Here is a 14,274-nt window from a genome sequence, read left to right as displayed (position 1 = left end):
ACTTAGAAGCGGGGCACACAATTATACTGCGTTTGATATTGTACAGAATGACAGTTTAAATTACAAAATGTACAGAATGACAGAATAAATTTTTAGCAAGCTGGTGCTCTAATAAGCTTGGTACTCTCGGTAGCCACCTAGGTAGCTTGCTTTTTAAGCCAAGTCATGCAGTCATTGTCTACAGTCATCCTGTAGCTATGAAAATTTTAGAACTCTGGTTGTAAGGAGACTCGGACAAAGTCATAAATGAATAGCAACTGTTCCTCAAGCTTGATATCTGGCAATAACTGCCCATTGTAATACGAAAGGAAGTCGAAATCAGACCTTGCAGCCACCACTCACTGCAAACTGCACACTGAAAGGTTAATGAAAAAGGCTTTTAAGAAGAAAGCCAAGGATATGTGTTTCATTGCCATCACTAGAAAAGAGGGATTACTTTAATTGAAGGAAATTACATAAACTAGAATGAATGCCAATGGTCTCATGCTCTCTTTACAGATTTAATATCAAATGCAGTGCTCTTAATTTTTTCCTTTGTATTTATGTGTTTTGATGTTATATATCCATGATTTCATCCCCGTAAAGATTATTTTCAACATGAGTGCATTTTAACAGCCAGAAAAATATGCATATCCAAGTAAGTTAATATTAGCTGCAAACATTGACTCATCCTGACCAGAAATATCTGGCAACTCCTAATAAAGCATTAAGTAAGAAAACACCTTACTTAACATGAATTTTTAGCAACCTGGTGCCCTAATAAGCTTAGTACTCTCAGTAGTCACCTAGATAGCTTGCTTTTTAAGCCAAGTGCCTACCTTGTAATAGTCAGAATTTGCTACAGTCTTAAATTTATAAGATTTGATTTATAATATAACTAATAGTATAATTTACATATATTTACATCTACTTTGCAAATTTTCACATAATTTTTTTTGGGGGGGAGGGGTCAATTAAAAATGGTAAATGAAATATGAGAGATGGACATTGAGGGAAAAAGTATACGAAAATCACAATTCAATGAGAATGGATATATTGTCCTTACCTAGATGCAACTCCAAGGAGAAAAGACTCCACAATTGTCTGGAAAGATATTTTAAGTATAATAGTTAAGTTTAAATAGCAGTTAAAAATAACTACAGCATGAAAAGAAAAGCTGATATAAACAATAAAACTTAACATCAGAATATATATCACACCTCTAATAATTCATAACTCACATTTTATAATAGTAATTTAATGGTACTGAATCAATAGTTACAGCACAGATGAAAGCATGTTAATGAAAAAATATCATTTAAGGAAATATGGCTACATGCAGGCCTGGTTTTTTGCTACCAAGTATTATCTCTGTGGTTCCTGAATTCTCCTCCCCTGGATGGCTATGCCGGCCCTGGTTGTAACTTTGAAATAAATGTTGTGCATTACTGGATACTATAGAGGGAAATGGTGAAATATACATTGAACCTGAAAATTTGTTTTCATTTGGACCAAAAGTAGTGCCCAAGCTTATGTCAACTGCCAGGATGGTACTGAACATGCAGCAACAAGTTAATCATGAGATGCTGGGCATACCAGAATGATAGTAAGACAATCTCTTCATAAGCCAAAGGATATAATTATATTAAAAATACTTTTTCTTCCTCTTCCAGAATGAACAGAAAATGATCTTATTTCTTCATATTTCGTTATCGTTTTCCAAAGGTTTTTTAATATTTATTGGCCCTTCTTAATCCTTTTCAAATTTTGAAATTTCCATACAGCAGCTACTGTGGAATAATTATTATGGTAAAACAATTTTACTAACAAAGTGTGATCTTGTAAACTTATTGTCACTGTGAACAACAAACACACTGAAAACAAAATATCCATGAATGCTTCTAGGTTTTGTAACAGCTGCTGTTGACTTTGACAAATATTTAACTTTTTCTAGAGGTTTTCAAAGTACAACACCCTCTGATAATACTTATACAGTCAAAAGTCGTTAATCCGGACTCGTCGGGACTTCGGCGATTCCGGATTATCGATTTTTCCGGATTATAGATCATCAGTTTAAATCTGGTAAGATGGCATGCAGAAATTACAAAATTAAAAATATGAAACCGTAATTTATGAAATAAAGAACAATTATGAATTAAAGGGTATCAAAATTTACAAAAAGAAAAAGCTTAATATTTATTTGTTTACTTTATTAAACATTTCCTTCAATGTAACTTGCTTCGTTTCATGTGATAATACTTTCTCTTTAATTCTATTAAACAGACATAATTTCTTGTTTAGTTACAAAGTTCCGCTGTTCAAGTCCTATAATTGCTGTGTTGAGAATACCGACTAATTTGTCAATCGAAATGTTTTCGTTTTCAATAACCTCTGGGTCACTTTCTTCAATATCGGAAGCGAATTATAATGACGAGAAACTTGATTTAAATCATATCAAAGACGGAGATGAAATACTACACTTAGTACGGAATTATAAACCAAATAAAATAAAAACATCTGCCCTGAAGATAAGGATAGTGCTGACAGATCAACTTCCAATCTGCTGCGTGAAATTGATAAACAGATTTCGGATTTCAAAACATACTTTCGCTTTGTAGATACAAATTACATATTAGTAAATATATATCGGAAATTCTATTTGACATAATCTTTCTAATCTATCATAATTTAATAATGACGTTTCTGCCCCCCCCTCTGCCGCAGAGCAGCGTGAAATTGATAAACAGATTTCGGATTTCAAAACATACTTTCGCTTTGTAGTAAATATATATCGGAAATCCTATTTGACATAATCGAAAGTTCAAGCTTACTTTTATAAAATTGCTCTAACAGTCTGCAAAAAATAATAAGCCGGATCCAATTCGAAGATTAAGGAACAACGCAATCTGCAACATTAACTGAATTAGATAACTTTAGCTTAGCATATTACTTCGTTACACATTAAACGCGCATGCGCACAAACATATTCGCAGCCGTAAGAGTCTTACACGCTCTCGTAAACGCCTGTGCGCATGCGTGAACACGACGCATGCGCAGAAAGTTTGTAGCTTTGAGGTCCGGATTATAGATCATTCCGGATTATGGGTGTCCGAATTAACGACTTTTGACTGTAACTGTTTTTTTTTTCGCTGAAAAACCTTCCCATCTGTTGTTTGTTAAATCCTCCACAAAATTTCATGATTTTCTGATGACTGGTTTTGCCTGTAGGCAGCTTTGAAGTATGATTCTTTAATTCTGAACACCCTGCATTTATTAAAATCTTTTGCATTATCCTGTTTCACATTTGATTATTGAACAAACTGATAAAACCTGACATCATCTTTTTTTTTTTTTTTTTTTTTTCCCCCTCTAATTTTTTCCTCACAAATTTTGGTATTCAATGGAACATTTATTGCAAAACAGATGACAAACCTCCAAGTAACTTAAGAATTGCAATCTTTTATTAAGCATAAGCCAAGGAATATAATTATATTAAAAATACTTTAGATCTGCAAGCAATCAGCTATGGGAATTTAATTTAACTCGGGAGGACGTGCGCTGTATTATGCAACACAAGAACGCGCATGGGGTGTCAACACACCCCAAGCAATTAAATGATGTACAAATTAAAGATATTATTACAATTCAGTAAAAGAATTTATTCTATATTAATTGAAACATTTATTATATAAAATAGCTTAAAATAATGTTAATTTTAAAATTAAAAACAAATAAATCATTTTTTGGATGACTAGGAATCATTGATGTCTATGAGAAATTTTTGTTTTTAATTTGTGAATGCAATTATAATTCAAATTATGCAAAATTATTACATGAACAAAGAGTTAAATAATTAATTTTCAGATCAATTAGGCTCAAGAAGCATATTTTGCAGTTTATACATGAAGCATCTATTTTGCAGTGCTCTTGACATATTTTTTTTTTACACTTCACACATATAGTTTTTAATTTTCTTTTTGCCTTGAGCACATGTAACATCTACAGCATTATAATTTTTTTCTTTGTTTGTGGTTTATCAAAACATTTTCTGTAAGAAATTGGCCAATTCATAACTGGTATACCAATTGTCTGCCATAAAGTTTCTTCCAGATTTATATAATGGAGCTAAGATGCACTTTGCTATTTCACTAGAACTGTTGACTTTCTTGTATGGCTCATCTGGCTGCTGATCTACATAAAATTCCATGTTGAAAGTATAGAATATTCTACAATCAACCATAGCAAATATCTTTATACCATATCTTGCAGGTTTCTTAGGTATATACTGCCGAAAGGAGACATCATCTTTGAAAAGGTTCCAGCTTTTCTTTCAAAGTCACATATTCCCCTACATGATATAATTTCTGTCAGGTCTTGAGAAAATTTTGAAATAAATCTCTTATTGGAGCTAATTTTTCCAATATTCTTCTTTTATCCCATATTCTGACATCATCAAATTATAAGGCACAAAGAATGAAAAGAAAACGCTTATATTTCACAGTTTTGCAAAAAATATCCAATCCTGTGCCATCAGTCACCCATAAATCTCTAACGTATGCATGGGAAGATTTGTGCAATTGAGCTATGTATGAGTCCTAAAAAAAGCAGTTTTGCATCTCTTTCTCTTTTAAAATTTACCAAAATATTTTTTACATAAATATTAGAGTGTTTCACAATAAATTTCAATCATTCAGTCATCAAATATTAGGTTCTATGCATTGATGGGTGAAGACACATCTTTAGATATATGTGTATTACCAGGCAAAATTTTTAATAACATGATATTATAAGGCAATAACATGATATTATGAGACGCCATGCATCTTTGATCTTGAAAGGGTTTTTTCTGTCACTGTATTGTTTTATCTTTTCCTATAAAATAGTCAGTTTGATCATAAGGAATGTCTTCTGAAGAGATGCACTCTTCTTTTGATACAGACTGATGATCACTAAATATATCTTCATTGTCTGAATCTCCTAATTCTTCTTCTACAGAATCTTCATCCGACAAAACCTCCTCTAATAATTTTTTAAGTCTTTTCTTTTCTTGATCATATGCCAAATGAGGAAAAGATCGAACAGAGCGACTTGAATATGCCATGGATCACGCTGAAAAATAGCAACATGAAAACGTGCATGGGGTGTCGGCACACCCCAAACTGTTCTTTAAACCCCAATAAATGCTCGGAATTTTCCGTTTCAACTAAAAACGTGTAGAACACGATCTTGGAGACAGCTACTGATGGACCTAACTATTTTGGATTATGGGGGAGGGAGATTACCGGCGATTTTATTTTAGCATGGGGTGCCAAAACACCCCATGCGCACCTTCCCGGGTTAATGACCTGAATACCATTTTTTCAACATATATTATAAACAAACTTAGAAATGAATGTAAAATTTTGCATTTATTAACACTAACAGAGCTCACATCTATGCATTAAAAGACTAATTTTGTTGTCTTTTCCTCCCCCCCCCTCAAAAAGTCATATTACAAATTACGTGCCACAGACAAATACTTCTCTAATTATTAATTACATTTTTAATTATTACTGCTTCCTTCAAAAGATTACATACAACTTTTTACATGGCAAGAATGATATATCAGCTTATAGTGGTTTCAATATATATGGCAGAATGTTTTAAACCATTGCTCATATTATGAAAACCGTTAACCTGGTTTTGGGAATTTTAGTTAAGCAAATGACTTTTTTTGGGGAGAAGGGGTATGGGGTGAATAGAAATAAAACATATTAAGACATACTTACAAATAAGAAAAGGCAAATGAAATTCAAGGGAAAAGTACGTCTGACATTATCACAGCAAGCCATTGCTATCATTAATACAATGATGAGAACACTAAAATAAAAAAACAGGCAAAAGCAGTTTTACATCAATTAATAAAAGACTTAACGAAGAAGCAGTATAAAATACTAAATACATCTAAAAAAGAATGAAAAATTCATAAAGCACAGCTGCCAATTTTGAAATGTGAAAAACTAACATTTTCTGGGAGACTTTTGCGCTGCACAGTGGCACCATTCCAAAAGAAATCCATACTGATTTAAATACATGATTCACCATCAAGTCACTTTATAATGTAAGATTTAGGTAATTCAAGTACATATTATTCTAATGCAAAATATATTAATATTTAATTAGATATTTTATATTCATTAGCTAATTTTCTTATACTTTTAAACTAAGGAAATTCTAAACAGGAAAGGAAAACTTTTTAATTCAACAAAACGAAAATTAATAATTAGTGTACAGTCTACTCTATCATGTAAATAAAACTTAGTAATGCTTCACATATTGATGTAAAGTGGTATATATTGTATTGCGTTGATTGCAGAAATCGATTGTATATTGGTCAGCTAATACTTGTATTAAATACAAATATTAGCTGACCAAACATTAGTTGAGTTTCATATAAAGTTCCGAAAATGTCTATGATAGAATAAGATGAGAAATAAAATAAAATTTAATAAGAAAAATACTGTTGAAAAGCATTAAGGGTAGAGGAATGGAACTTGCATATTTTTAAGTTTCAATAATTGCTAAAACCACTTTCATTAATAAAGGCTAAAACTTAGAAACTGTGAGATTTGGCAATCTACCAGCAGACAGGGAGGTGTGATGAAAAATCAGACCCAACAAAATTAAGCAGGTTACAATATCAACACAATTATTTCAATAGGCAAAATGCCTTCATATCCAAGAAAAATTTAAATACTTGAACATTTAAATATTACACAGTTTTTCCATATTATATAATTTATTTGATACTGCTACACATAAATTTTAAGCAAAACACATATATTCTTAAACTCATTGCTTCTGACATGGAGCGAATGAATTCTCTCCGTATGCCAGTGACTTTAGCACTTCAGTGTGTCCTACTGCATTTTGGAATTAAGTCTAACATGTGAAAATAATTCTTATAAAATCAGCTTTTCATTTAAATATTTGGATTTTTTTTCATATGTTATTTAAATGTTATTTCTTATAATATAAACAGAAAAATCTTAATACTTAAAATTTCAAAATAAGTGCAGTATTAGTAATATTGAACTTGAGAACAAAACTTAGAGAACTTAATACAAAACTTGAGAACTTATATATCAGTGTTTACAATATCTTATTGCCATATTTACCTACAAAAATTTTAAGCCGCTTGCACTGCATGAAAAATTTCTAAACTATGAATGTGCATCACTAGCACTATGCATTTAACTTTGATAGAATAAAATGATAAACAGCATTCATAATAACAATTATAACACTATTCTAGTCAATAAGATTTCACAGCATTCTAAAATAATTTGTGTGCATTAAAAATTTGAAATAAAATGTTCTATTTCAGTGTATCATATACGGTGGGTCCACAGAGGGAAACTCAGCCGTATTCCATATGCTAAGAGCAAAGAGACTAAACAATGCAATCATAATATGGATACTAACAGAAATTAAGTTTTCTAAATGAATAACAGTTAATGATGTCTATTCCATAGCTGTCAACTTTGGAATAGGAAAAACGGGGTCATGCTGTGTGGTAAGAAATTTAAATTATAACACGATTCAGTTTATTCAACTATTTATAACATGATTCTGAGGAAAATACATTAATATTTAATTATATAATACAAATTTTATGTTCTTTGGCTAGTTTCATTTCATAATTTTTTTGTGCTTTTAGTATTCTGAATAGGGATGGAAAGCTTTAATTTATCAAAGCACTTTTAAATATGACAAAAATAAATTATTTTCACTGCATATTTTTCATATTTCCTGTTCTGATATAAATCTCATGACTCTAAATATTCATGCAAAACAAAATTAAAGCATAAATAATTAATGATTAAACATCTGGTTGAATCTTCATATTAAATTTTACAAATGTCAATGATATGATCAAGACAATTTACATCAAACTAAAGTTAATAAGAAAAAATATGCTCAATATCACTGGGGATTGGAAAGTGGAATTTTGCATAATTTCAGCATCACTAATTCAGTAACAAATTATGCAAATTTTATTGCCAAAAACCTTTTTCACTAGTAAAGACTAAAAATTAAAAAACTGAGACTCTCCCGGTGAAACCAGGAGAGTAGGGATGCCACCAGGATGCCATGCTAATTTAGCTTGTCTCTTATTTAACACAGAACTAGCGATTCAATGACATTTTGGTTTATATTCAAAACTTTTTAAATATATATATCAGGATTCGTAGCCACACTTTAGTTAAAACTTAACACCTATAAGGAACAAATTTTAAGGAAACAAATAAGCACCTGTTTAATCACATGTATACACAACCTTAAACTATATAACCTTAAAATAAAAATGAGATTTAACCATAATTCAAAATCCAAGAAATTCAGTATTTAACCCTTTGCAGCGCACTATACGTTAACGTCGGAATTTCAACAAAAAAAGTTGTATGCAGTCTATTTAGTCCTAAAGGAGTATACAGGTAAAATTTTGTAAAAGATGCACTTACCATTTTAATTCTGTAGGTGTTCCATGAGGTGGAACACTGCGCCGCCAGAGCTTTTAAAAGTGCGACTAAGCGAGCATTGCAGTGAAGCACGAAAATGAGTAGAAGCATTTGTATAAGAATGAAAAAACTCTGTATTATGGCTGTATACATGGTTTCCTGGATATACACAATATTCTTGAATATATACGGATAAATGAGATAAATATCTATATACAAAAATATTTACAACTTTTCGGAAAGAGCGCTTCGGAAAGAGTTAGACCTCTCCGTGCCATTTATGGAAAATTAATAATAAAAAAATTAACTACGATTAATATTAACAATAAAGAAAAATAAGCCTGTGATACATACACGAAAAATATCTACACAATTATTGAAAATAAATGGGAATGAAACTAAAAAGCGACAGCAAAAAATTCACGCAGGTCTTAAGTAAAGATGAGTCAAGCTACTAATAAAATTTCCGCCTAAAAACTAGTCCCAAAAAATTCGAGATGCCAATATTAGGGCTTTCATAACACAAAACACACCTCACCCCTTAATACTGCTTTGTTTGAATTCATTCCCCCCCCCAAAGCAACGAAAACAGAAAACATAAACAACTGATGTTCTCTCCTAAGCACAGATGTTCTGATTTGTAACAGCATGAGATCGCTAAAGGCGCAGTGTTCCCGCTAATGGAACACCCTGGTTTATTCAATGATTCTGCGTATGGTTTTTGTCTGAAAGATTAAAAAAATACAGAACAGATAATATGGAGTACAGCCAGCAAAATTATGCTTAATTTTTTTTCCAAATAAAATTTTTTATATCATTAAAACATATAGAAAATTACTTGAAAAAAAGTGGATTTTAATAACACATATAATACATGAAAATTCTGTGTCTCCTTGTGATATGCTGCTATCTACTGTTTAAAAAGAAAAGTTCAAAGTATATTATAAAGGCATTTTTATCTATTTACGGTTGAATTTAAAGGTTTCAGAAGCGATTCAATTTGGGTGTTCCACAAAGGGTTAAAAAGAGAATCAGAATTACTCGACCATGGGAAACAATTAGAATTAATTTTTAATTGCAAATAACAATTCAATTTATAGAACTAGTTTAGAATGAGGGGGGAAGAACCCTATGCAAAACTAAATTATATTACAGGATTTAACGATGAAATATCAGTTTAAGGAAAATAAATAATAATAAACTGTATTTCTTATATTCATACCAAGTTCTTTACAACATAAAAAAAGAAACAAGAAAAAAGATTTATGCTTATTAATTAAATTTTAATTTAATGATTTATGCTTATTATTTAGTAACATTACTTTTATTTCTGATTTTATTTTCCTTTCATTAATGTCTGAATTCAAATCTCTTAAGAGAGTTTATTTTTCACAAATAGTTTTTAACATTTCATTAGATTTATTTAAAAGATTAAAGTCTTTGTAACTTCAGCCTTTTCAGGAAGTTCATTTGCTTTATTTTTAAACACTAACTTCTTTTTATAAGAGAGTTTTCTTTCTTTTAAGATTTTTAATTAAATAGAAAAAAGTTTGCTTACGATGCATGTGACACTTTAAAGCAGACTCTCCCATACTTGCTATGTTGATTTTAGTTTTACACTAGGAACACATGGCCCTGTGATTATTTTCGCTTTGTTTAAGCCTTTCAGAATATTCTTCCTTAGAAAGCCTATCTGTGTTAAAAACACACTTACCCCATTTTCAAATTTTAGCTATACTTCAGCATTTACAGCAAAAATATTATAAATATTCATAACGATCGTAATAAACGCGAATATGAGCTGATCACGTGGAATTTGGAATGTCTATAGTCTGTGAGTGGGAGGAAAAATATGTGAAATATACCAGAATTTTCTACCCCTTTCAACAACTCTTTGACCAATAGAACGACATGCACCTGTCTCGACTCGTGGGAATCAAAGGTTAAAAGTTACGTTAATGCAGAAAAAGCTATTTCCGGAAGTATGATTCACAATCTGACACTCCAGATAAGAAAGAAATAGTAGTTTATTTAGTTTCGGCTTTGATGCGGGGAAAGAAAGCACTAAAAACAAAAAAATAAGTGCTTTAAGCACCTATACGGGCTTTTATAATTTATTTTCAAATAGCAGGACTTATAACCACTTGTAAGGACCGATACGAACCCTGTATATGTTTCATACAATTAGTGATAGTTTTACACTGTACAGATTTCATTAGTTCAGTCAACACAGTGTTTAAATATAAGTATGTTATAGTAAGAAACAAATAAATTATACTTACAAACCTATAATCATCATTTCAGGGTGTTCTGTGGTATATAATTTGACAGGTTCACTGGAATATAAAAAAGCTTAATAATTAAAATATGAAATAACAACAAATTCTACTAATTTCCTTTAAAAAATAGAAAATCCAATTCCTATTTCGGTATTGAATTAAATAGCAATACATGGCTTATATCCCAATTAATGAAAATGTGAATTAATTGATAATGTGTTAGATGACTAAATTAAAGCAAAGTGTGCCAAGAATATATGGATCTTCCATAGATGATTATACGGAAGAGATTCTCATCAAAACTGGATGAATCATGTTTTACATGGAGAGAACTATGAAAACCCCGTGCAACTAATCCATTCCATTGGCAGGAAATGGATGCAGAACCATATTCCATGGATTTAGTCAACTAGCCAGTGATTGGGTCTTAAATTAAAATTTAAACCTCTGAGCACATGAATATTTTTCTTCAACTATGACATTTATTCTTATTCTGTATACATTACATTATTTGTACATTGTACACACTACATCATAATCTATAGTTTCAATTTTCTTAGATTGATGAATGGTTCTTTAGAAAAATCAATGGTGTTTGCACCTGCACTTAAGACTGCATGAACACTGTAGGGTTCCTCTCATCATCAGGCAACTTATCGCCCTATCTATGGAAACAACTATAGTCACAAAAAGTTTAAACAAACCTTTTTATTTAAACTTAATACTGCACCTGCTTGTGGGATTTCAAGGTAATATATAACTGTCATTTAAAATTAAACAGTTAATTGACTTTGGAGATTAACAAATGCTGTCCAATAAGTATTGGCTCAGTTCTAGTTAACAGTGCAAGATGGCTGGCAAAAAGCTAATGTCAGATAATTTTATTCTCAGAGCTGAGTAAGAGAATTAATTATACATGTCTGACAAAGCTCTCAAACTTTCAGATGTTCTACTTTTAGAGACACATATCTGATTTATATTCTGGTGACAGCTAACAAAAAGTGATAGTTAAGTTTAAAATTGTAAGAAAATTCATTAATTAAAGTAAATTATTTACAACATGATAGGTACAAAATCATATTTGAAAAAAAAATATATATATATATATATATATATATATATATATATATATATATATATATGTTACAGAAACAAAGTGTGAAGCTTCTACTTAGCAGAACCTGGTTGCCATTTGAGGTGTATGTTCCATATCTTTTTTTACTTGCATACAAATAATAATAATAATAATACAATCAACAAATATATTTTTTAGAGAAACTGAGCTATAGATATTAATGGTTCTAATAGTGCTCGAAAGTGAAATATGCACAAGAGTTGCAATTAGTGCAATAGAAGTGAACTAAAGAATTCTTTAACAGACTTGATATGATATCAAGTTTATGATATGATAGTGGACAGTAATTAAATCAATCATAATGCTCAAAACAAAAATAATAGACTCATTGCTAAAGAATCGAAAGTGAAAATTTCAGCAGAAAGTAACTGTTGACCTAGGAAATTCTGAATCAACAGACTCTTATCAAAACCATCAAAACACTAACAACTAAGTTCCAAGCAAAAACAAGGTTTGGGAATTCTCCCCCCCCCCCATTAGAAAAACATTTGTAACCTAAAGTATTCACGATAAAGACAAAGCTGAAATATAACTTAATTTACTAGATGAAAGAACCTTTAATATTAAAGTTTACATCAAAGACAATAAACTAGATAAATATAAGAAAATGAAAGAAATTGTGCTTCTGGATTATCTACAAGCTTAGACTATTTTTTTAAGATATTTTGTCAGATTCTGAATTGCTGGAACTGTTTACAGTATCAGATAAATTATTTCAGTCACTGGATAAAGAAACAACTGCTTAAGTATTAGACAAGGAGAAAACTGGTCGACATCTTCAGATTTTTAGAAAGAATGAGACTCATATTTTGCTTCTTGAGGAAACCTTTTAGATAAGGCAGTAATAATTGGTGAAAATCTGAAAGCAATCTTAGTATTGTATGCACAAAGAATGTTTTAAAAGTGTTTTATGTCACTGGTATTAATCTTCCTTAAAAGAATTTTTTTAAAAAAATCTGCCTTCATTACTGATGTCTTCAAAGTACAGCACTTTATCATAAACTGCCTGTCTTGCACATAAATCCACAATTAAATTTCTTGTCAAAAGAGGCAAACTCTTTAACTTCTGTTTATATTCCCTCTATGCAGAAATGTTTCATTAAATGACTATTTTACTCCACCATGGTTAAAAGCTGTTTTTTAAACAGAAGTCTAAAATAATAAATGGATTATGAAAAGCTGTGAAACAGATATCGAGCAAACACAAACAGCTTTAAAAAAAAGAAAGGAAAAAAAATGAAATGTTTCAGATTTTAACCATCGTCCAAAAGGGTTTGTTACAGTTTTCTTACACTCTTGTACAGGTAGCTCGCAGTCTACCAGTCAGCTCTTGCATTCGCTCCTGCTAACCCATTCATTTTCTGTCCTTTTAACATCGTTCTTAAGCATTGTTTTCTTCACACTTATGTTACATACAGTTCAACAACAAAATCACAAAATTTTTAAAAGATGCATAGAAATATATGTTTAGAATTCCCCATGGAGTGTGAAGTGTTGGCATATATTTTTATATTTTTTCAGTCTTTTGTCAGTTTATCATATCAGTGTTAAGTTTTATTAGTGAGTGGCTTATAAAACTTTTTTTCCGTCTTTTTATCATTAATGTTTAGTGTATTAACTTTATTTGTTAAATATCACTTCCTTGCACTTACGCCACATAAAATTCAATTCAGCAGCAAAATCACAATATTTAAAAACAGCATATCTTTAGAATTCGTGACAGAGTTGATAGAGGTTGCCAAACATACTTTTTATTCGGTACATTATTTCTTTAAAAAATAACCATATGCACAGGCAGCCATTTAAAATAGTTTCATAAAAAAGAAAAAATGTATAATGGTTTTAATCACGTTCAGCTAGTGTTAAAAAAGAAAAAAAAAATTCTAGTCAGACATCTCATGATTTTAATATACATTTATTTAAATCTAACACATTTAAAAAAATCTGATGTGTACATCACATGACTTCCTTGTACGGAATATTAAATTATACGCATTTTTTCTTGCATTTCATTTAAACTTATCGGGTTGAATTAAATCTACTTCACCGACAGCGCATAAACCACAATAGAATAAATGCAGTCTTTAAAATTCACTTTATTTGTTTGTTATTATTTGTTATTATTTGTTTACCATAGCGACACTCTGACGCTAGATTCACTTAACAGTATTAATAATTATATAACAGTTAACTTATATAATAATTATATAACGGAAACTAAGTTAACTGTTATATAATCGTTATATATATATTTTGTTCATATATATATATATTTCGTTAATTATAAATTTCGTTCATATTATAACTCATAATGGACAAAATTTATATCATTTAAAGAATAGAATTATCTAATCGTTGCCACATGTTCTATTCAAATACT

At 30.3% G+C, this 14,274-nt stretch overlaps 1 protein-coding gene across 1 annotated transcript in view; it reads right to left on the bottom strand.

Annotated features, from left to right (window-relative positions):
- Nucleotides 1-14,274, bottom strand: part of LOC118183199 (protein lifeguard 1-like) — a 51,451-nt gene that overhangs the window by 16,314 nt on the left and 20,863 nt on the right. The window contains exons 4-6 of the mRNA XM_035352665.2: nucleotides 10,763-10,816; nucleotides 5,748-5,838; nucleotides 1,046-1,083 (exon numbers count right to left, since the gene is read on the bottom strand). Of these exons, the coding sequence (XP_035208556.1) occupies nucleotides 1,046-1,083; nucleotides 5,748-5,838; nucleotides 10,763-10,816 (183 nt within the window). The remainder of the gene's footprint in view (nucleotides 1-1,045; nucleotides 1,084-5,747; nucleotides 5,839-10,762; nucleotides 10,817-14,274) is intronic.

Source organism: Stegodyphus dumicola, chromosome 1 (genome assembly GCF_044657685.1).
Source record: "Stegodyphus dumicola isolate Sdum_Otavi_A_Nest chromosome 1, ASM4465768v1".
NCBI lineage: Eukaryota > Metazoa > Arthropoda > Arachnida > Araneae > Eresidae > Stegodyphus > Stegodyphus dumicola.
The sequence above is the reverse complement of the archived record's forward strand: the minus strand, read 5'-3'. Positions and strand labels throughout refer to the sequence as shown.